The sequence below is a fragment of the Monodon monoceros genome, unplaced genomic scaffold (assembly GCF_005190385.1).
Source record: "Monodon monoceros isolate NGI ecotype Baffin Bay Population unplaced genomic scaffold, NGI_Narwhal_1 Super_Scaffold_21, whole genome shotgun sequence".
Lineage (NCBI taxonomy): Eukaryota > Metazoa > Chordata > Mammalia > Artiodactyla > Monodontidae > Monodon > Monodon monoceros.
In genome coordinates, this window is record NW_021703778.1 from 101,029,973 (window position 1) to 101,050,357 (window position 20,385).

Below are 20,385 nucleotides of genomic sequence, written 5' to 3' on the forward strand. Positions count from 1 at the left end.
GCCCTTAACGGCAGGGCACGAATTCCTATATCCAGACCAAACCCTCCGACTACAGGACCCTTTTTCTTAATAAATTTTATTTTGGTATTGTAAAAAGAAAAATCAGGACCAAAAAAAGGCAACTTAAAAAGTTCAAATATATACTCCTTATATAATAGAGGTTTATAATTTCCGGGCCCTCTCTGGAGAAGGGAGGCCCAAAGGGCAAAGGGGAAGGCAACAAAACCATCACACAACTCAGTCACTCAATCAGAAGAGATGTTGGTAAGAGATCAGTAGGGCATGAAGAAAGGGAAAGAAGAGTGATAGTTTTGCCACCCAAAACTCAGTCCATCTTGAGGTTAACATAGATATAACGGATGAACTTTAGGGAAGAAAAAAAGGAGATGGTGCCCAGCATGAGGAAGAAGACATATCCAGTGAGTAAGGAGTAGCCAAAGAACTCTACTGTCTGTACCACCCCTGACATGTTGGAGCGCCGGGCATAATAGAAAACTGAGTAGAAGAAGATGAAGAGGCCAGTGGAGCCAACACTCAGCACAGATCGCCACCACCAGCGGTAATCCTCCCCAGACAACTGGAAGTAGGTGAGTGCGATGGAGATGCAAGCCCCCACGCTCAGCAGGATGGCGAAGACGAAGAAGAGGATGCCGTACAAAGTGTACTGCTCCCGACCCCAGACTGTGGCAAAGATGTAGTACAGCTCCACAGAGATGGCACTGTGAAGAGAAGAGACGATACACAGCATTAAAGGGCTGTGCACTGCCAGCACAGTGGCCAGGCCAAACTCCAGCCACCACCCCTCCGCGTTACTGGGTCACTGTGGAAAGTGGGCCCTCTCTACTCCCTGCACTGGAGTTCCTGGCTTGATGGGGATTCTTTCACCTATGATTAGCTGCTCTCATTTCAAGAACATCTTCTTTGGTAGGTTGAGAGCAGGGATCTTGTCTGGTCTATTTTCCACTGTATTTGTCTGGCACTAAAAGGTACTCGACAAATTGGATGAGTAATCAAATGGGTTTTAAGCCCCACGTGGTGTCGCCAAAGTCAGAAACTAGGAAGACAGTGAAAGGAGCAATGTCTCTGGAGAGCTTCACAAGTGAGACACCCTCATATTTGAATTGATTCAAGCTCAGTCCTGGTTGGAGAAAGGAGGAACCATTTAGTGATCTCTTAATGGTACAGCTGAACCAGGGATTATCACCGACAATGGGTTACGGTACAGGGTGAGTACGGAAGGGGAAAGTTAAGGTCAGGATCCTGAGAGTGATGGCCATGGAATAAAGGGAGGATACCTGAAAGGCAGGAAGCCTCCAACAGTCATGTGGACGAGAGAAGACTTGTACCAGGGCTGGGGTGGGATTTCCCGAGCTATGTTCTTGGTGCGACAAGGTGCATCAAAGGGGCTAGCGTTGTTCTTCCCGAAGATACCTCCAATGACAGTGAGGGGAAAGCCCACCAGCAGCCAAACCGTCAGAAGCAGCAGGATGGTGGTGGCTGGCAGAGCCTGTGTTGAACCATTGGCCCAATGCACGGAGTTCACCACACTCCACGTCAGGAAGAAAGGCACTGCAGGGATGGGCCCCAGAGGGAGAGTTAGCACTAGGAGCTACATCCCTGGGAGCACCCAATCAGACTGGACCTAAAGGGGTGAGGAGTGAAACATCCCGCTCCCAGACTGACTCCACCCTTTCATGTCTTGTTGTTCTTTGTTCCTTAGCTTACCAACACTCCCTCCCCTACCCATTATCATTAAGGATCTAGGCAAGCCGTTACATAATGATCTAAGAGTGACACAAATCCACCTGCCTCCAAGGGCCTGTCCTGCTGTGGCACTGGTGATTCCTAGTATGAGACATTCCTTTGAATTAAGGCTCTGTTTTCAGAAAGCCCTGGTTCAAATGTAAATGTGGTAGAACAGAAATCAGATACTTAACAGTTGGAAACACAAGAGGTTCAGAATGCAAACTACTACTGCCTTTAAAAGGACAAGCTGGCTTGAAAGGCTAGAGTGGGGAGGCCCACTTTCAAAATTAAAAAAGCTTGGGGGGCTTCCCTGGTGGCGCAGTGGTTGAGAGTCCGCCTGCCAATGCAGGGGACACGGGTTCGTGCCCCGGTCCGGGAGGATCCCACATGCCGCGGAGCAGCTGGGCCCGTGAGCCATGGCCGCTGAGCCTGCGCGTCCGGAGCCTGTGCTCCGCAACGGGAGAGGCCACAGCAGTGAGAGGCCCGCGTATCGCAAAAACAAAACAAAACAAAAAAGCTTGGGGATGGACTTCCCTGGTGGTCCAGTGGTTAAGACACCACGCCTCCAATGCAGGGGGCGCAGGTTCGATCCCTGATCAGGGAAGTGGGATCCCACATGCCGTGCAGTGTGGCCAAAAAAAAAAAACTTGGGGGGAAAAAAAGGGAGTCTCAAAAGATAAATTCAAGAGTGTTATTTCAGTGTAATGGTTGAGAATACAGGCTCTAGAGTTTGACGGCCTAGGTCTGAAACCTGATTCTCTGCTTTTTAGGAGTACAATCTCAGGCAAGTTACCTAACCAGCCTGAAGTTCAATTTCCTCATCTGTAAAATGGGGACAGTATTACCTACTTCATGAAGTCAGTGTGAGAATTAAATGAGATGAAGGCATGTCAAGTGCTTATCACGTTGCCTAAAACATTTCAAGGGCTTAATATTTAACTATGCAAAAAAAAAAAGAAATGCTCTTTTTGTCTTTTGAATGGTTTCCTTAGTGTTTCTTTTACCTATTTTCAGTCCCTTGAAAGCCCTACTCTGACTCTATCTCAGGTTCCATGATGTGTTCTAAGTTCCTAAACTGGCCCACCACGGAAAGGGCAGTCCTCACCAGAGAAGAGACTGGTGGTGAGAATGATGTTCCACACCCAACGCTCGCCTCCAATCTGCCGGTAGAAGTGGCTGGACACATAGCCAGAGATGCAGCAAGTCAGGGCATACAACAAGATGGCTGCTGAATTAATAGCCCCGTGACGGTGCACATTGAACATGCCCAGCAGCGCCATGACAATAATGCCTGCAGCATGGTAGTGGAAAGCCTGTGTTAGGTCTCACCTATCCCTCTTCCGGCAATTTCATAGAAATCAGCCAGCCCCCTTTCTCCCAGACCCAGGGCTTCCATCAAAACAATATCCCCCAGTTCTGTTGTCCAGAAAACCCACAACAGAATATACACATCCTTGCTAGAGCCATTCCACCCCTTAGGTCTGCCCCTCACCTTGGACAGAAGAGAAGATCTGTAGATCTTTTTCTGAACAAACTACCTACTTAGTTCTACCCCTTGAGAGAAATCCCTAATTAATTTTTATCACCTTACCAGTGCCAAGGGCCAGGAACTGGGCACCCACACCAAGCACAGCACAGAGCAGACCACGGTATGGAGGAAAGCGGAAGACATCTGTATGGATAATTTTCCAGCCATTGTCACCTTGGTCAAAGTCATCACCAGAACCTCCAGAGGTTGTCTCTTCATCCAAGTTGTACCGAGCCAGGTCATTTCGAAGCACACGCATGAGAATGACAGCCACAAAACCCACCAGTAAAAACACAAGCACCATGGAATTAATGATGGACAACCAATGGATTTCCAGTGTTCGGGGAAAGAAACCACCATCGTCACTATGGCGCCTGTCACTCCGACGCTCGACTGAAGTCTCAGACCAGCGCACACTGTAGGTGTGGGTGAGGCCTAGGAACTCATCCGGTCGTAACCCATCTAAACTGTGGGGCTTGACGTCCCGCACTGAGACATTGGCAAATATAATTCGATCTCCGTGGAATTCTAGGTGGAAGTCCAAATGGGTCCAGAGTCCTATCTTGTGGCTGTGAGGCAGGAAGCCACTCTCCTCCATGTAGCCCACAAAGCCACGGATTGGCAAGTCGTCCACCACAAATTCAAAGTAGTATAGTTCCTCAATGGCCTGGCGCAGCTGTTCCACCTAAAAAGAGCAAGTTAGGAGTCAGACAAGGCCTCCCCAGGCATTGTATTAGAGCAGGGTTTCAACTTCAGCACTAATGATATGGTTTTTTTTTTAATTAATTATTTTATTTATTTTTGGCTGCACTGGGTCTTTGTTGCTGTGCGCAGCCTTTCTCTAGTTGTGGAGAGCAGGGGCTACTCTTCATTGTGGTGCGTGGGCTTCTCATTGCGGTGGCTTCTCTTGTGGAGCATGGGCTCTAGGCGCACGGGCTTCAGTAGTTGTGGCCCGTGGGCTCAGCAGTTGTGGCACAGGGGCTTAGTTGCTCTGCGGCTTGTGGGATCTTCCTGGACCAGGGCTCAAACCCATATCCCCCGCATTGGCAGGCAGATTCTCAACCATGCGCCACCAGGGCAGCCCCACTAATGACATTTTGAGCTGGAAAATGCTTTGTTGTAGGGGGCTGCCCTATGAATTGTAAGATGCTCCGTCCCTGGCTTCTTCTCACTAGATGTCAGTAGCGTTCCCCAGTAGTGACAATCAAAAATATCTTCAGAGGACATCCCTGGTGGCGCAGTGGTTAAGAATCCGCCTGCCAATGCAGGGGACACGGGTTCGAGCCCTGGTCTGGGAAGATCCCACATGCCGCGGAGCAACTAAGCCCGTGTGCCACAACTACTGAAGCCCGCGCGCCTAGAGCCCATGCTCCGCAACAAGAGAAGCCACCACAATGAGAGGCCCGTGCACTGCAACAAAGACCCAACACAGCCAAACATAAATAAATTAAAAAAAAAATCTCCAGACATTGCCAGATGTCTCTTGAGAGACAAAAGCCCCCTGTTGAGAACCACTGGGTAGACCCTAGTATTATGTTGGGATTCTCTGAAATGAGCAAGTATGACTCGACAGGATGAAGGCCTAGGAGGAGAGGGAGGTGTAGGAAGGTCTGCAGTAGACTAAGGAAAAGTGCCCTAAGATAGGAATTGCTGAAGAAAAAAGCATGATAGGGAAAATTAGGCAGCATGTAAAGGAGCCAGTTAAAAAAGCCAAGAGGTAGGGATGGCAAAAAATGACTACATAGGTGTGATAGTTGGGACCTTATTACCTACAGAGAAGCTTCGAGTCAGGAGCCCTGGGCTCTAATGTCAACCGTGCAATCCACTATCCATGTAGTCTTGAAGAAGTTACTTCTGAGCAAGTATGTTTCTTCATCAACCAAATGCAAATGATAAATACTACCCTCCCTGCCTGCCACATGAGGTTGTAGTTAGAATCAAATCAGATCATTTCCATAAAGGTGCTTTGGAAACCATAAACCTAAGGCACTGTTATTAGGTCCTGGGAGGGAGGGCTAAGTTCTAGTCAGTGTGGAGAGGCTGACCTGTGCGGAACTGAGCTGCATGTGGCACAGAATTCTCTTCTCCACATTCTCCCGAAAGCGGATCTCGTACAAAGACTCAGCCATCCGGTCCCCATCCAGCACTTCACCCAGGCTAAGGCTTTTGTGGCGTATCTTCTCAGGACAGCAGACTGGAAGCTGGTAGTAGTGGTAAGTCTCCTGAGGGTTATGGTAAGGTCCCACTTTGTTGACATACAGAATGACGGGGTCGCCGGCCTTGTAGTGTGTCACACCTTCCACCCCTGGATCTCGACCTGTGCCCAGCAACAGCAGCAGCAGGAGTGGCAACCACCGGCAGCTCCAACTTCCAGGGTGGCCTAGGACTGTCATCCTTAAGGCAGCGGAACCTGTTTGGGGTAGTCCTGCAGTTATGGGAACCAGGGATCGAATGACTCCCCAGGTCAGGTTCTTTGAACTGAAGCCAATGGCTCCAATTCCTCCCCTTGGCCTTTCCGACCCTCCCTCAGGAGGCCACCTCCCCACCGCCACACCACACCATGTTCCTCTAGCTCGAACACTGGCCTCCGCCTCTGCTATGTAGTCCTCCCAACCTGGGGTCCCCCCTCCGGCAGCCCGCCTGCCCGGGACCTCCCCGCGCGCCCCAGCCCATTTCCATGGCAACGCCACGCGGCCCCGCACGTCTGGCACCTTCCCGCCGCAGCCCCGGGGTGCTCTCCGCGCGGGAAGGGCTGGCCGAGGCGACGCCAGCGGCCTCTGCTGCCCTGCAGCCGCCCTCGCGCTCCTGCCGGGGTCTCCCCCAGAGCGGTGCGCTAGCGGGGGGCCTGGAGAGGACTTGACAACCGACCTCCACGGGGCTGGCCGCCGCGGTGCCTGATCGCAGCGGCTGCGGCAGCACCGCAAAACATCGCGCCCGGCTCACTTCAGTGCTCCCTTGGGGAACCTTTCTACGGCTGGAGGCCCGGCCCAGCTCTGGAGACCCCGAGAGTCTCGGGCTAGCCCGTCGCCCGGCAAGGAGCGGGGTGGGGGGCCCTCCCGGCGACCTGAGGGCAGCTCAGGACACGTCAGTCTTCCCTCTTCCGCCTTCACCCGAGGGGACCTCAGCCCGGCGGAAAGCTCCTTTCCTGGAGCTTGGAGGGGGCCACTACCCCCAGGCCGAGGCCGCTCCAAAGCTCCCAGATTTCTCCAGTGGGGGTTGCGGTTGAGACCTGGCTACGAGGACACAAACGCCCTTTTTGGATAAGCGTTGCCGCGGGTCCGGCCGCCTATCCCCGGGAAGGTTTGGGTTGGGCGTCCAAGAGCAGTGCCCGCTGCTCGCGCCCAGTGACTGCCCGGGACGCGGAGCCCGGGCGGCGGCTGCGCCCACACCTAGCGGACGCCGAAGCGCTTGCCGGCTGAACCAATGGGACTCGCCACCGACTGCTGAGGCCGAGCCCCGAGAGGCGGTTCAAGGTCCTCAACCCGGGCGGGGGTGAGGCTTTGGGCGTCGCTGTCGTAGGACAGCAGAGGACACAGCCCATATGAGCGTCCTAGAATCGGATCTCACCTCACCGCTGCTCTGCCATCCGTCCTGAATGGCCTCTCGCCAAAAACCAAATGCCGTAAATAAAAATATCTTACCGAGGCTGTACTGGAGGCCTCCCTGACCGTATAGCGACCGTCCCGTGTCCGACGATAGGCAAGCCTGGGCCAGGTTTGGTGCAGAGGCACGCAAAGACATCGGGTATTTGCTCTTTTACCCCGTGAACTGGGCCGCCTGACGCTTGTTGTTAATTGCAGGTAAAGAACCTTGACATGCTTGCTTCGGTCTCTATGTTTTTATTCTTTATTTATCTCTGTATATGTGTTTGAGCATCTCTTAATTTTGTATCGCAGATTATTCTGGAAAAGTTTATCCTGTCAAGGGATTTGCCATTAGGGAAATTCCTCTGGAGATCAGACCCAGGGGCCATGACTTCGTTTTGGCCACCTGGGAACAACTTAAGGTTTCCTTTCCTCGCGTAAAGAAAGTGGAAAATCTCAAGCGGTTTCTGGCTTGAAAAGCCCTTCATTTACTCACTTCTGCCCTCTCTGACCCAGCCCTCCTCCCCGCAGGAGGAAGTGAGGTTCCAGGAAGTAGGGGGATGAGTTTTTTAGACAATCAATTAATTTTGTAATTAGAAAAGTAATTTAGAGTGGCTTTTTTAAGTGATAACCCCCTGGTCTCTAAACCTGGGTCTCCTTCACAATTAACAGCCGCCCCCATAAGATCAGTGCCACCAAGCCTCCTCTGCTTTTCTCTCGAATTATCTTCCAAATTGCCCTCCATGCTATGCTGCCTTGGTTCAGGCCCCATCCCCCCACCTAAATTATCATGACAGCCACCTTGCTAGTCTCTTGGTCATCTCTCCCCTTGGATCCATTTTCCATACTGCTGCTGCAAGGATTTTTTCTTTCTTTAGTCTTAAAGATGTCCTATTTCCTGCAACAGTGGTTCTTTTCTTAAAAAAATTTTTAAAGGTAACTTTCCATTTACAGTTATTACAAAATATTGGCTATATTCCCCGTGTTGTGCAATACATCCTTGAGCCCACCTTACTCACAATAGTTTGTACTCCCACTCCTCCACCCCTATATTGCCCCCTCGCCCTTCTCACTGGTAACCACTAGTTTGTTCCCTATATCTGTGAGTCTGTTTCTTTTCATTAAATTCACTAGTTTGCAACAGTGGTTCTCAAATCTTGGTGTGCATCAGATTCAGCTGGAAACTGATTAAAAACATAGATACCGGCACTTCCCTGGTGCCACAGTGGTTAAGAATCTGCCTGACAATGCAGGGGACATGAGTTCGAGCCCTGGTCCAGGAAGATCCCACATGCCACGGAGCAACTAAGCCCGTGCGCCACAACTACTGAGCCTGCGCTCTAGAGCCCGCGAGCCACAACTACTGAGCCCGCGTGCCTAGAGCCTATGCTCTGCAACAAGAGAAGCCACCGCAGTGAGAAGCCCACACACCGCAAGAAAGAGTAGCCCCCGCTCGCCACAACTACAGAAAGCCAGCACACAGCAACAAAGACCCAGCGCAGCCAAAAATAAAAATAAATAAATTTATAAAAAATAACATAGATACCTGGGTTCCACCAAATCCGGATCTTGGGGAAGGAGGTGACTGGGCATCAGTATTTTTTTAACAAGCTCTGACTTTGATGCACAGCAAAATTTAACCATGAGTACATAGGATAGGGTCAAAAAAAGCTTGGCATATCAGGCCTCTCAGACCTGCGTTTAAATTACTTCTCCAGGTACATTCCCCTCTGGAACCCTATCCTGTATTTAAATTGAAATCTTGAGTGTCATATTTTCTCAAGCTTGCAAGCTTCATATATGGTTCCTTCTGCCTAGACTGTTCAATCTACCATTCCCTACTTAACCTGCCTGGAGACTTCTTTTGAACAGTGCAAACGCCACCTTCTCTATAAAGCCTTCCCTTAACATTTCCTTACAGGCTTTGTTTATAGAACTTTATCTCACCGTACTGTTATTTTAACTTCTTATGTGTCTGTCTCCCTTGCTAATTGCTAACTCCTCACAGGAGGATTATAATTTATCCATCTTGTTATCCTCAGAGCCTAGCAGTGCTTTTGTATACAGTAGGCAGCTTAATACACATTCCTTGAATGAACTGGTTTATCTGCTGTACGTGATGAGAACAGAGGTGCCACCAAGCTGCCTATCCAGGGAAGCAGAAGATAGGCGGGGCTGGGTGGGCCTCCTTACCACTGTGTGCCCTGGACAGTTGTTCATCTTGATAGACTGAGGATGTAGATCTGGCTTCCAACAGGACTTTGGAACCACCCTGCCAGCAGGATCAGCCTGTCAATACATAGGAATTTACCAGTAGCCTATGGCATAATGTTGGGAGTTTCTGTTTTGTTTTGGAAGATGGAAGATAACTCTGATTCTTCCTTTGTTATTTCCTCTGTGTGCCACCCCCTCCCCCCATCTTAAATCCAGATAACCCCTCTGACACCACCTCTTGTCCTCTGTCTTTCCCACCAAACTTGTTCCATTTCACTAAGACCTGCAACCCCTCCCCCTGTCCTTTGGCCTTTTTCTAGCTTGTCCTCCTAACCCAAGCAGCTTAGATTCTGCATTCCATCATTTTAGCCACATTCTTGCCTGTGTTCTTGATGCCTCGCTCCCATTCTTTCACGGCAGCTGCTAAGTGAAACCTTAATCTTGGGTCAATATGTCTGTTGATATTCAAGCACCTATATCCAGAATGCTGAAATGATCTTAACACTATGATATGTTAAGATTGTGTGTCCATAAGTTGTGTTTTCCAATCTCATTTGGGCCCTCAGTGCTGCCCAATAATGCTCATTTTCCAAATCAGCTCTCTCCCATTCTCCACAAGCCTTTCTTCTCAAGTCTTTGACTTCATATCCCTTCTCTCATCAGCGGACCTCCCTTACAGCCTAGTGGGAGATGCAAGCAAGAAAAACAGACACCATGTTAGAGAAAGTATTGGAGCTGTGGGAGCACCCAGGAGGGAGGAACACCTAATTTGGGCCTGAACAGTCAGTAAAGGCTTCCTTAAAACAGATCATCAGCTAAGTCCTGAAGGGAGAGTAGGAGTTTGCCAGAACAGAGGGAACAATGAAGGAAAAGCAATTGTTTGGCCAGAGCATTGCATGTATGTTACAAGAAAAAATCGGAGAGGTAAGCAGGGTCAAATTTGAAGCCACATAAAAGAATCTGGACTCGATCTTAAGGAGAATGGGGAGGCACTGAATTGTTATGGGAATAAAATCAGATTTACTCCCTGGACTTCAGGGTGAACACACTGAGGGGAGGGGAGCAGAAGGCTTGCTAGAGTTAAGAAATGAGGGGTCTCGATGAGATTCTTAGGGAGGATGGAAAGGTCTGAGGAAATAAGGCCTATAATAGAACCCTCGGGGTGTGATTAAGGGGTGGATGGTGGGGGAGGCTCCAGTGGAACCTGAGGAATGGGTAGAGGGATGGAAGGAAAACTGTAAGAGTTCAGGGTCATGGAAGGCAAGATAAGAATGCATTTCAAGGGGACTTCCCTGGTGGTCTGGTGGGTAGAACTCCGCGCTCCCAATGCAGGGGGCCAGGGCTCAATCCCTGGTCGGGAACTTAGAGCCCACATGCATGCCGCAACTAAAGATCCCACGTGCCGCAACTAAGACCCAGTGCAGCCAAAATAAATATTTTAAAAAAAGAATGCATTTCAAGGTTAAGAGGAGTCTCCATCCCCACCTCATAAATCTGAGTGATCTTTGTAACCGTCTTTATGCATATAAAGGTATGGAAGTGATGTTTTGTGATTCTGGAGCCTAGGCCTCAATTGATCATGCAGCTTGTCTTTTTTTCTCTTGAAATTCAGTGCAAACTGTGTGAGGGAACTTGGGCTACTCTACTGAATAATGAGATCATATGCAGAAACAAACCAGCCCAGCTGAGATGATGCCACCAGCTGAATTACCCAACTGAGTCCAGCTCAATTTGTTCAAAAAAAAAAAAAAAAAAGGTTGTTATTTTAAGCCACCACCACCACCCCCAAAAAAAGAATACATTTTAAAGTTAGGTTCCTTAGAACACACTTCTACAATACCTTGCGATTCTCTGTGATATTCTGACACTCAGGTGTTTCTCATGCTGGATTATAAACGCTAGCAGAGGCTCTCTTCGCCTTATTGGTTATTTTCTCCCAGGACTCTGTACACTGCCTGGCACATAGCAGGTGCTCAATAAACATGATTGGTTGAAAGGACCAGATCCATGGAGCGAGTCTCACCAAATTATAAAGGTACCTCCAGCAATGAGTATGTTCCAAACTGCATTTCCTTCTCAAGCCTTGTGGCCAGTGGTGGATAGAAGGTGGATTATGATGTGTGCGGAACACAGGACCTTGGGGAGTTCCGTAACCAAGAGGAGAAAGAAGTAACAACAGCCAGTGGAGACAAAAAGAACTGCTTTTCCCTTCTTCCCTCTCCAGGCTCCTAGTGGAGAGCTGAGCCCAGCATCCCAGACTTGTATGACTACATAGGCAAGCTTTGGGAGACTAACTTCACTTTGGTACCCTAGCCTTCAGCGGCTCAAGGTGTTGGCTTTCTGAGCAGACAGGAGGCTTTTAAGTAGCAAAGCTCCCTGCTCTCAGCAAGCCCAACACCATGGGGAAGGGAGACACCTTGGGTGCACCATCCACCTCGGCCTACCGCTCTGTCATGGAGGAATATGGTTACGAGGTGGGCAAAGTCATTGGCAATGGCTCCTACGGGACGGTGTATGAGGCTTACTACACAAAGCAGAAAGTCATGGTGGCTGTCAAGATCATCTCAAAGAAGAAGGCCTCTGAGGACTATCTTAACAAGTTCTTGCCCCGTGAGATACAGGTTGGAAAGGGGCTAGAAGAGGGAGCTGGTACCGAGCTGCTTAAGGCTTCTCAGAAGGGGTATGGTTAGGAGGGGGTGGAGCCAGAAACCCCTATACCACAACTGAATGACTCACTAGGCAGCTAGGAAAATTACTTGATGTAAATTCAGCTTCTTTCCACCTCACCTCCAGACCCTCAAAAAGTAAAAAGTGCAAAGCACAGGGTTTGTCCATAGGCCACCAGCCCTCTGGGGTTTGATTCTGTTGCAAAGTTCTAGGAAAGTAGCAGTGGGAGAGTAGGAGAAGGCTGGGAGCGCAGCCAGGGTGCTCCCTGCCTGGGTTTGATGGGTCCCTCTCCTGGGGCCAGGTAATGAAGGTCCTGCGGCACAAGTACCTCATCAACTTCTATCAGGCCATCGAGACCACATCCCGAGTGTACGTTATTCTGGAGCTGGTTCAGGGTGGTGATGTCCTTGAGTGGATCCAGCACTATGGGGCCTGCTCTGAGCCCCTTGCTGGCAAGTGGTTCTCCCAGATGACCCTGGGCATCGCCTACCTGCACAGCAAGGGCATCGTGCACCGGTGAGGGCGCTGCCACCCAGACTGAGGCCTTTGGGCTCCCAAAGGGGTTTTATGCACGTCTTCCATGTTCTACCCTCTTTTTTCTTCCCTTGACCTCCCTCCTCAGTATCTAGGCCTATTCATCCACTTTATTTTAATCATCCAGTCAAGAACATTTGTTAAGTACCCACTGTGAGCAGAGCACTTTATGAAAAGTGATGGTGAGCTCCTAGTGATCCTCAGGTACCATCCTCTCTTCCCTCTGGGCTCTGCTCACAACTCCATGACTTTCCTTCCTCTCTGCCCTGTGTCCTCATAATGGCATCTCTCTCCCTCTTTGCCTTTCCTTATCTCTAGCCTCTGACCCCTGGCCCTTCAGCTCCCAGTCTAACACTAAGCCCTCTCCTGACCCCCAGCCTTTCTGCTGCTGGTAGGGACTTAAAGTTGGAGAACCTGTTGCTGGACAAGCGGAAGAACGTGAAGATATCGGACTTTGGCTTCGCCAAGATGGTGCCTTCTAGCCAGTCTGTGCGGAGTAGCCCTTCCTACCACCAAGGCAACTGCTTTAGCCACCTCAGCCAGACCTACTGTGGCAGCTTTGCTTACGCCTGCCCGGAGGTCTTGCTAGGCCTGCCCTACAACCCTTTCCTGTCTGACATCTGGAGCATGGGCGTCATCCTCTACACGCTAGTGGTTGCCCGTCTGCCCTTCGATGACACAAATCTCAAGAAACTGCTGAGAGAGACTCAGAAGGAGGTCACTTTTCCACCTAACTATGCCATCTCCCAGGAGTGCAAGGTGCTGGCTCCCCCAGGAGGGCTGAGGCCTCAGGGGTGACCTGCAGAGAGGGAATACTCAACCTAGACCTCCCAACCCCAGGGAAGCCTCCCCCCATACCAGGGCCATTCCACACCCTTGCCCTGCCCTAGAATAGTGCGGAGGGCTTAAAGGGCCAACCTCTGGGCTTGCACCTGGGATGTGAGTGATAAGCAGGTTTTAGTCTCTATCTCTTTAGGCCAGAAGGGGATTCTGCAAGGATTTCCCCCAAGGAACCCTTCCTTTCCTTCCCCTCAAGATGTTGGCTTTCTGAGCAGACAGGAGGCTTTTAAGGGTAAAGTCAGGGCCACACTCCCTTTCACCAGAGTGGTGTGATGGGCTATCCTGCTACTTTCTTAGGTCCAGCTGCTCATTGTGTGGCACAATGTGGGCCAGCTCAGCCAAGACCTCTCTCTCCCCTGCCCTAGAACCTGGTCCTCCAGACACTATGCCAAGCCACCAAGCGTGCCACCATTCTGGACATCATCAAGGATCCCTGGGTGCTCAAGTTCCAGCCTGAGCAACCCACCCATGAGATCAGGCTGCTTGAGGCCATGTGCCAGCCCCCCAGCACCAATCGTCACCAATCCTTGGAAATCAGTACCTGAAAACGGCGGAAGGAGGAGGGGGTTGAAAGAGGAGCAAAGCAGGAGGGTCTTGGGCTAAAAATCTTTCCCACCAAAAATAAATCTAATTCTGTTTTAGTTCCATCAGCTAGAGTCACAGTCTTCCCTCAGGGGAACCTTAGCAACGAACACTGCTGAGGGTGAGAGGTGTGTTTCTGCCCAGAGCTTGTAACCAGTCATCTTGACACTGGTTAAGTCAACATTATAATTTACAGTGTAGCGCATATGTGGCTCATAGGGGAGTGGGTTGGGCGTGCTCAGAGGAACACCTGCTTTGGGGAAGCTTCATTATTCTGGCTGAGTACATGCTCAGTTTTGTCTATCTCTATGCACTCTAAATGTTCAAATAGTGGGGTAGAGGTTGCTCTACCCTGATTGCTCGGTTTGGTCACAGCACTGCCCGTCTACAGTCCAAGGGGACGGCACTGTTCGTTCTTTTAGACATGGGTATCAGGAGGTATGTGATATCTTGGTTCCTTCCTCCTCCAAATGCCACCTCACCCACTACTGAAACAATCCTGGTGAATCATGGTCCCTCATCATTGCTCCTACACGTTGAAGTGACAGTTCAAACCAAGCCTATGATCTATGCGTTCCGGAGAAAGGAAACCTATTGACCCCTTATCCCCGTACGTCTCCTTTCCTACCCTTGAAAGTGGGCTTTGTAAGGGGACAGCTGGTGAGTCACGAGGCTCTCTCGGCAGAGACACAACTGGGTGAAAGCAATGAGGGAAGGCTCAGGGACAGCTCCACACGGTTCTAGGGAAAATAACAGATGGCAGTTTCCTCACCCTCAGCACCAGGCAGCTCTAGGACACACCAGCCTGAGAGACGGAACAGTATCTGCCTGGATCATAGTAGGTTGAGATAATGGAAGCTCCCATTTCTCCTATGCTCCAACTCCCCTTCATTACTCTCATTACTACTCATTTCTTGAAACAAAGCTCCAAGGACCAGGAGACGAGTTTCAGTTGTAGACAAGGCAGTATAAGCACTAGGGTTCCATCCGCCCAATTTTATTGCGAACGAGGGCACTGTAACTGCTATTAAAGGGAGCCCAGGGGTTCCTCCTGCACCAAAATCCTTCTTCAGGGTTGAGCCTGGGATGGGAGGGCGACGGACCCTTTTCTCAGGCAGGGTCATACTACCACTCTCAGCAGGACCTCCCAACAAGGCCATGTTCCTTTAGCTTAGCACTTGGCACTTAAGGAAAAGAGAACAATGAAGGCAGCGTCAGGTAGGCAAGCCCAGACTCATCAGGACACCCACTCAGCCAATTGCTTTAGTGCTTCTTCATCTTCATCCGTTTTGGGAGCTTTGGGGATAAGGATACCCAGAGAAAGAAAGAAGTGTTAAGGCCTCAGCAACTTCCAACCATCCCCTCAGAGCCTGCGGAACGCTCTCTCCCAGCAAAGAACCTAAGGGTATGGTCTTGCTTGCTGGGCTGCTGCTAATTCCCACAGCACCTTTGGGCAAATCAGAAGAAGCTGCCTCTTTCTCCGGGCATTTGCAGCCCTAAACCAGGGGACACAGTTTGCTGAGTGAAGCACAGGCCTGATTTCTGTCCTCATTCCCCTTCAGCCAGGTGCCCTTATGCAGTCAACAACCTGTGCAACTGTAGCAGCAACCCTCTCTGCCTGGATCCTTTCAGGCAGGATGGATGAGGAATAATTTTTCCCCATATCTATCCCACCCTCTCAAGTCCCTGAGATGACAGAACAGCCCTGGGTACCTGGCCCTGCAGGAAGATGTGTAGACGGTACACTGGGCAGTGTGACTGGGGGTTCCTCCTCCTTGTCGTCCACATGTAACAATTCTCGGGCCAATTCCTCCTGCTCCAGCTCCTCTAGCTCCTCCAACAGTTCATCCTGGATATGGGATGACAAGATCGCTCAAGACAAAGGAAAATTCTACTTCCAAAAACATACCACTTTTGGACTTTCCCCCAAACCTGTCCCACAGTTCTCTTGGGCATTCCTTCTGGCTGGTCCCACGCCTTCTCCAATATTCCTTGACCCCTCACTCCCAATCACCTCATCCACATCATCTCCAAATCCCACGGGTCGAGAAATGGCATCTGAGATCTGCTGGGCCAGTTCCTGTTGTTCTGTGATGTCAGCCATCAGTTCATCCACCTTGTCAATGTCCCTGAGAACAAGATACATGGCCCAGAAATCAGGTGACAACCCTGACTTTTTCATCTCACATGAATGAAGACCCTCCTGCCTGTGGCTTCAGACTGACAAATCCATGGCTACTAGGTAAAAGAGATCCCTGGAGAAGTGTAAAGAGGCAAATCTGGGCTAAGAAATGGCAAGAAGACACACTGGGGAGGAATGGTTGCACTCTCTTCTCTGAAGGATCTTTAAAAATTAGGAAAATTGGGAATTCCCTGGCAGTCCAGTGGTTAGGACTGGGTGTCTTCACTGTGGAGGGCCCGGGGTTCAATCCCTGGTCCAGGAACTAAGATCCCACAAGCCTTGCAGTACAGCTAAAAGACCACAAAAAAAAAAAAAAAAAGAGGAAAATCATCTTTCCTCCCTAGAATGCCCCAGCCAGCAAAGAGATCACCTTGCAATAAGCAAGGAGGCTGATAGGGGTCTAGCCATCACAGGCAACTCTACTGTAAATTCATATCTGGAGAGGTTTTAAGATTCACAGTATAATATCAAGCTACTCTCCCCAGTGCCTGGGCCCCCTCCTCCCATCCCCCCGTACCCACATGTCCTGGTAGGCCTTCTTCATGCCTTGGGCAGCAAGCTCCATGGTACGAAGCACTTCTGCATTGGTGGTGGCATTCTCAATGGCCTCACGCTGAAACTCCAGGGTGGATAACGTCCCGTCCGTTTGTGCCAGCTGCTGTTCCAACCTTTTCTTCCTCCGCAAAGCCTGTAGGGCGGCTGATCCAGCCCACACTCTGAACATCAGAGCCAAAAGCCCTTGCTTCCCCCTCCGGGCCCTCCCTGGTGGTGCCTGTCCCTCCCCCATTACCTCTCTTATTCTTCGTCCCATGCTTCTTGGCAGTTTGTAGCTCCTGTTCAATCTTCTGCTCCAGAAATTCCTGTTTCTTGATCAATATCTTCTCCGTCTCCTTCAGTTTCTGTATTGCCTCTTCAGGGGTTGGCCCCCTCTCCTTCTTGTCTGGAGTCCAATGGAGCAGCCCACATTGTGTAAAGGAAAAATATTAGTCACCGATTATTGAGTGCATAATATGTGCTAGGCACTTGACCGTGTTATTGTTAATCCCCAAACAACTTTCTACGATGAATGTACTATCTCTACGAATGTGAAAACAGGCATAAAGAGGTTAACATTTTGGTCTAAAATCACAATTACTACAGTAAGAGACTGCAAAGGAATTGAAATGTGACAGTATGATTTCCAAAGCCAATATTCTTTTGCTATTCCTAGTTACCTTTCAAGTCATTTCCAGTTGTTTTTTTTTAATAGAATTTATTTTTTTAGAGCAGTTTTGGGTTCACAGCAAACTGAGTGAGTGGAAGGTACAAAGACTTCCCATATACCACCTGCACTCATACATGCATAACCTCCTCATTACCGTGTTCCCCACCAGAGTTCAATCACTTTTTATAATTACTGTTCCACTTGCTATCCTAGGAGATACTCAAGGTCCTGATTCCACAGGATCAAACTGAATGAAGTAGGGAGGCTAGAGAAAAAAAAAATCTGATCTCAATTTCTCCCTTCATCTTCTGCACTTCTAACAGACTTATTAAAAAAAAAAAAATCTGAAGGCCCTAGCCTGCTTAATATCCTTCCATTCTCTCCACTGCCTACAGGATAAAATCCAAAAAACTTTAAGACACACAGGGTCCTTCATGATCTGGCCCCCGTTTACCTCTCCATCCACACTTTCCTCTTCCTTCAGCGCGTGCGCGCGCACACACACACACTCACGGGGCAGCCAGAACTCCTTTTCCCTAAATATACCATACTTTTTCCTGCCTCTGTTTTGCACAGTTACCTCTTCCTGGAGAATCTCAACCCCCCATCTGGCATACTTCTAGCCTTCTGGATCACCACCCGCCGTGCCTGCTTCTTCCGCGCACCCCTGGCTTTTAGGTAAATCTCCATCACGGAGTCGCCACACTACGCTGTAAATGCCAGACCTTGCTTGTCTTCCCGCACCACAGAGGAGCTCACGAGGGGTCCCTTTCTTGGGTCACCTCAGATTGCCTCTGGCCCAGCATAAAGGAAGCACCAGTGTTTTGGAAAGGACTGAATGCCGACAGGCAGCAACTTGTCCCCCAGGCCTTAACAGCGGGAGCCAGCGCAGCTGCCACGCTCACCACTCGCACCCCCTCCCGGGCCTCGAGCTCTTCCCTCCAAGGGAAGGAAGGAAGGCAGCTGGAGCCAGACGCCCTGACAAGGCGGCGCCTCCTGGCCCGGGAGAAGGCCTTGCTGGACCACCAGGGTTTTCAGGACAGCGTCTCCCGGCTCTCCCCCCGCCCCCTGCGGCCAGCACCTCCCAGGGACCAGTCTCGGCCAGGCTCACCCCTCCCGAAGAGCCGGCCGAGCCCACTCATCGCGACCCTAGCCTCTCCCGCCTCCGCCCTACGGCGTCCCGTACGCTTCCGCCTTGCTCCCGGGAGGTGCTGGGCTCATCACTCCGAGACCAGCCTCGGCCAATCCCTCCTTGGGGCACCGCGGCGACATCATCAACAAGCGCCAGCGAGACCACTATCACGTGCGACCCGACACACCAGCCCCAAACCCACGCGCTCCTCTTAAAGCGGCCGCTTCGTTTCCCACTATATAAAAAGGTCGCCTCACCCTCCCCAACCCAAAACAAAGTCTTTGCTTCCCCGAAAGGAAATGTGCAGGGTAATGCACCCCACTACTTGGGGCCAGTGGAAGAGTTCTTCATGTCCTTGACAGAGCTCAGGAGAGGTGTGGGGATGGGGAGAGCATAAGGGAATCACAGTCTTGGGTTTGCCACAAGTTTATAAGGCAGAACCTGATGCAGTCTAATGCCTCACATACTGGTCTTGGCACCTCCGGTTGGCCCACCCCGGGTCACACGCTAGAAAATTAGAAACAACACACACTGGGTAATATCTCTTCTGCCACACACAAATACACTTTAATAATTTACAAATGCACCTGAAAATGCCCTCCTGATTTCCTTTCAGTTCTATGCCTCAAATGAGGCTCATCCACAGGACTGGACCTCAGAGTCCAGCTTGTGCCTTTGCAAATGTCTCTAATCCTTGAGTTAGGGTCTGAAGGCTCATTCCATTCTGGACATGAATGCTGGTAACACCTAGAAAGAAAGAAGCCACAATTTCATCAGGCCTTCAGGGCTCCCTATTATGACTCTCACCTTTTTGGGGTGTCACCTGCATGCAAACTATCCATCCTGTACATATCTACCTAACCCCTCTTAGGAACTCTTTCTCCTCACTCCCCAAATGGCTATCCTTGCCATTCAGTCATTACCCAGTTTGCTGACATCTACAATATTCCGCTTTTCATCATCAAAGAAGATCATCTGGGAGAAAGGAACTCCAGTCTTCTGATGCAACCTGTGCAAGACACGGCGAGGGTAACCACTCTGGCTTCTTAGCTCCTCCAGCCTCTCTGGTCTTCTGTCTCCCTGCTTCTCCCCTTATCTCAGCGTACCTCTTAAAGTGCGTGACCTTGCTGCCTGGATAGATCTCCCGATGAACAAAGTATCTGACAAGGTCAAAGAGCTCCAGTAGCTGGTTGGCCCCTTCAACCTCACCTGTCCTGCAAAAAGGTGTAGTAGATGGGATCAGGAGAGTGGAGGGCCAAGGCTGCAAGTGAAATTATGTGTAACCAGGGGGAAATCAACTTGCTGTTCTTCCTGGATGGGTAGGCATCCTCCGCCCTGATTCAATTCCATATCCCTCCTGACACAGGTGGCACTGAGCCAATGTTTATTAAACAAAATGCACAGGAGAAGGTACAATTCGAAAAATATACAAATACCTGCAAGTTTGCACCGCCTAAATTTTTGCAGCCAAGGGGTTACACGGGAAGTCTCCTCATGCATGCACCTCTCAGCATTAGACCGACTCAGTCGCTCTTCTTACCGTGAAGCGGCCGCGACGGGCACCCCCAAGCCCTGCAATCTTTCCAGGACCTCAGGCACCTCTGGGTACAGTCGGACGGCCTGGCCCCGCCTATCTCGTACAGTTCCATCACTGGGGAGGGCGAGAGCGTGCTCAGCTCCCGCGGGGCCCCGCCTGGCCCCAGGCCCCCCCAGCCCCGCCTCACCTGCTTTTGTGGAACGGGGGGTATACGTGCGTGTCCACCCAGAACGGCCACAGCGTGTAATCTGTGAGAGGAAGGAGGGGGAGGTCTCAGCCTGGGCAGGCGCAGGGCCTCGAGAGCATCAACTGAGGTTTGGAAAAAACTGTGCCCTACGAAACTCTTCCCAATCCAGCCCCTCACCTAGATCGAAGACTACGAGCTTCGGGAGCCGCGCCATGACCCGCTGGGCTGCGCGTACGGAGGCGGGCCTTTCTGCCGCGGCTCCCAGGCCGCCCCGCGGGCCTTAGAGAAGCGGCGACTAGAGCGTCGCCAACCTGAGCTGGGAAGATCGGCCCCAAAACCTCACAAGAGCGCCTTCTGGTGGTGGTGGTGTGGAGGACCGCAGCAAAGTGCCAATGCCAAGCCTCTCCAAGGGATATTCTTCCCTTGCTTCTCCACCCCACCCGGCCTC

At 50.7% G+C, this 20,385-nt stretch overlaps 4 protein-coding genes across 9 annotated transcripts; 1 reads left to right on the forward strand and 3 right to left on the reverse strand.

Annotated features, from left to right (window-relative positions):
- Window positions 1-58: 58 nt before the first annotated feature.
- On the reverse strand, window positions 59-8,102 carry TM9SF1 (transmembrane 9 superfamily member 1). Of its 4 annotated transcripts, none has more exons than XM_029236647.1 (6): window positions 6,916-8,102; window positions 5,320-5,684; window positions 3,338-3,959; window positions 2,852-3,037; window positions 1,296-1,569; window positions 59-719 (listed from the first exon to the last, which is right to left on the reverse strand). In XM_029236647.1, the coding sequence occupies exons 1-6, from the start codon at window positions 7,013-7,015 to the stop codon at window positions 326-328; spliced, it is 1,941 nt and encodes a 646-aa protein (XP_029092480.1). In that variant the 5' UTR covers window positions 7,016-8,102; the 3' UTR covers window positions 59-325. The 4 variants fall into 4 exon arrangements, with proteins under 4 accessions (XP_029092480.1, XP_029092479.1, XP_029092481.1 ...); XM_029236646.1 differs by having other exon boundaries at window positions 5,320-5,699; XM_029236648.1 differs by lacking the exon at window positions 6,916-8,102 and adding an exon at window positions 5,986-6,109.
- Window positions 8,103-8,316: 214 nt separating this feature from the next.
- TSSK4 (testis specific serine kinase 4) lies at window positions 8,317-13,763 on the forward strand. Its single transcript, XM_029236659.1, has 4 exons — window positions 8,317-11,693; window positions 12,041-12,255; window positions 12,633-13,032; window positions 13,479-13,763. Exons 1-4 carry the CDS (start codon window positions 11,472-11,474, stop codon window positions 13,656-13,658), a joined length of 1,017 nt encoding a protein of 338 aa, XP_029092492.1. The 5' UTR covers window positions 8,317-11,471; the 3' UTR covers window positions 13,659-13,763.
- Window positions 13,764-14,641: 878 nt separating this feature from the next.
- Window positions 14,642-18,397, reverse strand: CHMP4A (charged multivesicular body protein 4A). Its single transcript, XM_029236653.1, has 6 exons — window positions 18,193-18,397; window positions 16,668-16,817; window positions 16,399-16,576; window positions 15,710-15,824; window positions 15,409-15,544; window positions 14,642-14,991 (listed from the first exon to the last, which is right to left on the reverse strand). Exons 1-6 carry the CDS (start codon window positions 18,221-18,223, stop codon window positions 14,933-14,935), a joined length of 669 nt encoding a protein of 222 aa, XP_029092486.1. The 5' UTR covers window positions 18,224-18,397; the 3' UTR covers window positions 14,642-14,932.
- Window positions 18,398-18,458: 61 nt separating this feature from the next.
- LOC114903646 (magnesium-dependent phosphatase 1) lies at window positions 18,459-20,260 on the reverse strand. 3 transcript variants are annotated; one of them, XM_029236654.1, is made up of 6 exons: window positions 20,115-20,260; window positions 19,938-19,998; window positions 19,754-19,864; window positions 19,320-19,427; window positions 19,137-19,222; window positions 18,750-18,960 (listed from the first exon to the last, which is right to left on the reverse strand). In XM_029236654.1, exons 1-6 carry the CDS (start codon window positions 20,149-20,151, stop codon window positions 18,869-18,871), a joined length of 495 nt encoding a protein of 164 aa, XP_029092487.1. In that variant the 5' UTR covers window positions 20,152-20,260; the 3' UTR covers window positions 18,750-18,868. The 3 variants fall into 3 exon arrangements, with proteins under 3 accessions (XP_029092489.1, XP_029092487.1, XP_029092488.1); XM_029236656.1 differs by lacking the exon at window positions 19,137-19,222 and having other exon boundaries at window positions 18,459-18,950; window positions 19,367-19,427; window positions 20,115-20,226; XM_029236655.1 differs by lacking the exon at window positions 19,754-19,864.
- Window positions 20,261-20,385: the final 125 nt, after the last annotated feature.

Coding starts and splice junctions, on each gene's coding strand:
- LOC114903646 (XM_029236654.1), bottom strand. CDS start 20,151: ATGGCGCGGCTCCCGAAGCTCGTAGTCTTCGATCTAG. Junction 19,428..19,753: donor CCCGTCGCGGCCGCTTCACG/GTAAGAAGAGCG, acceptor ACCTTTTTGCAG/GACAGGTGAGGTTGAAGGGG. Junction 18,961..19,136: donor TGTAGATGTCAGCAAACTGG/GTAATGACTGAA, acceptor CTTTCTTTCTAG/GTGTTACCAGCATTCATGTC.
- TSSK4 (XM_029236659.1), top strand. CDS start 11,472: ATGGGGAAGGGAGACACCTTGGGTGCACCATCCACCTCGGCCTACCGC. Junction 11,694..12,040: donor TCTTGCCCCGTGAGATACAG/GTTGGAAAGGGG, acceptor TCCTGGGGCCAG/GTAATGAAGGTCCTGCGGCA. Junction 13,033..13,478: donor CCATCTCCCAGGAGTGCAAG/GTGCTGGCTCCC, acceptor CCCCTGCCCTAG/AACCTGGTCCTCCAGACACT.
- TM9SF1 (XM_029236646.1), bottom strand. CDS start 7,015: ATGTCTTTGCGTGCCTCTGCACCAAACCTGGCCCAGGCTTGCCTATCG. Junction 3,960..5,319: donor TGCAGCTCAGTTCCGCACAG/GTCAGCCTCTCC, acceptor TGCTCTTTTTAG/GTGGAACAGCTGCGCCAGGC. Junction 3,038..3,337: donor GTTCCTGGCCCTTGGCACTG/GTAAGGTGATAA, acceptor ACCATGCTGCAG/GCATTATTGTCATGGCGCTG.
- CHMP4A (XM_029236653.1), bottom strand. CDS start 18,223: ATGAGTGGGCTCGGCCGGCTCTTCGGGAGGG. Junction 15,825..16,398: donor AAGAAGGCCTACCAGGACAT/GTGGGTACGGGG, acceptor TCTTGTTCTCAG/GGACATTGACAAGGTGGATG. Junction 15,545..15,709: donor TTGGAGATGATGTGGATGAG/GTGATTGGGAGT, acceptor TCCCATATCCAG/GATGAACTGTTGGAGGAGCT.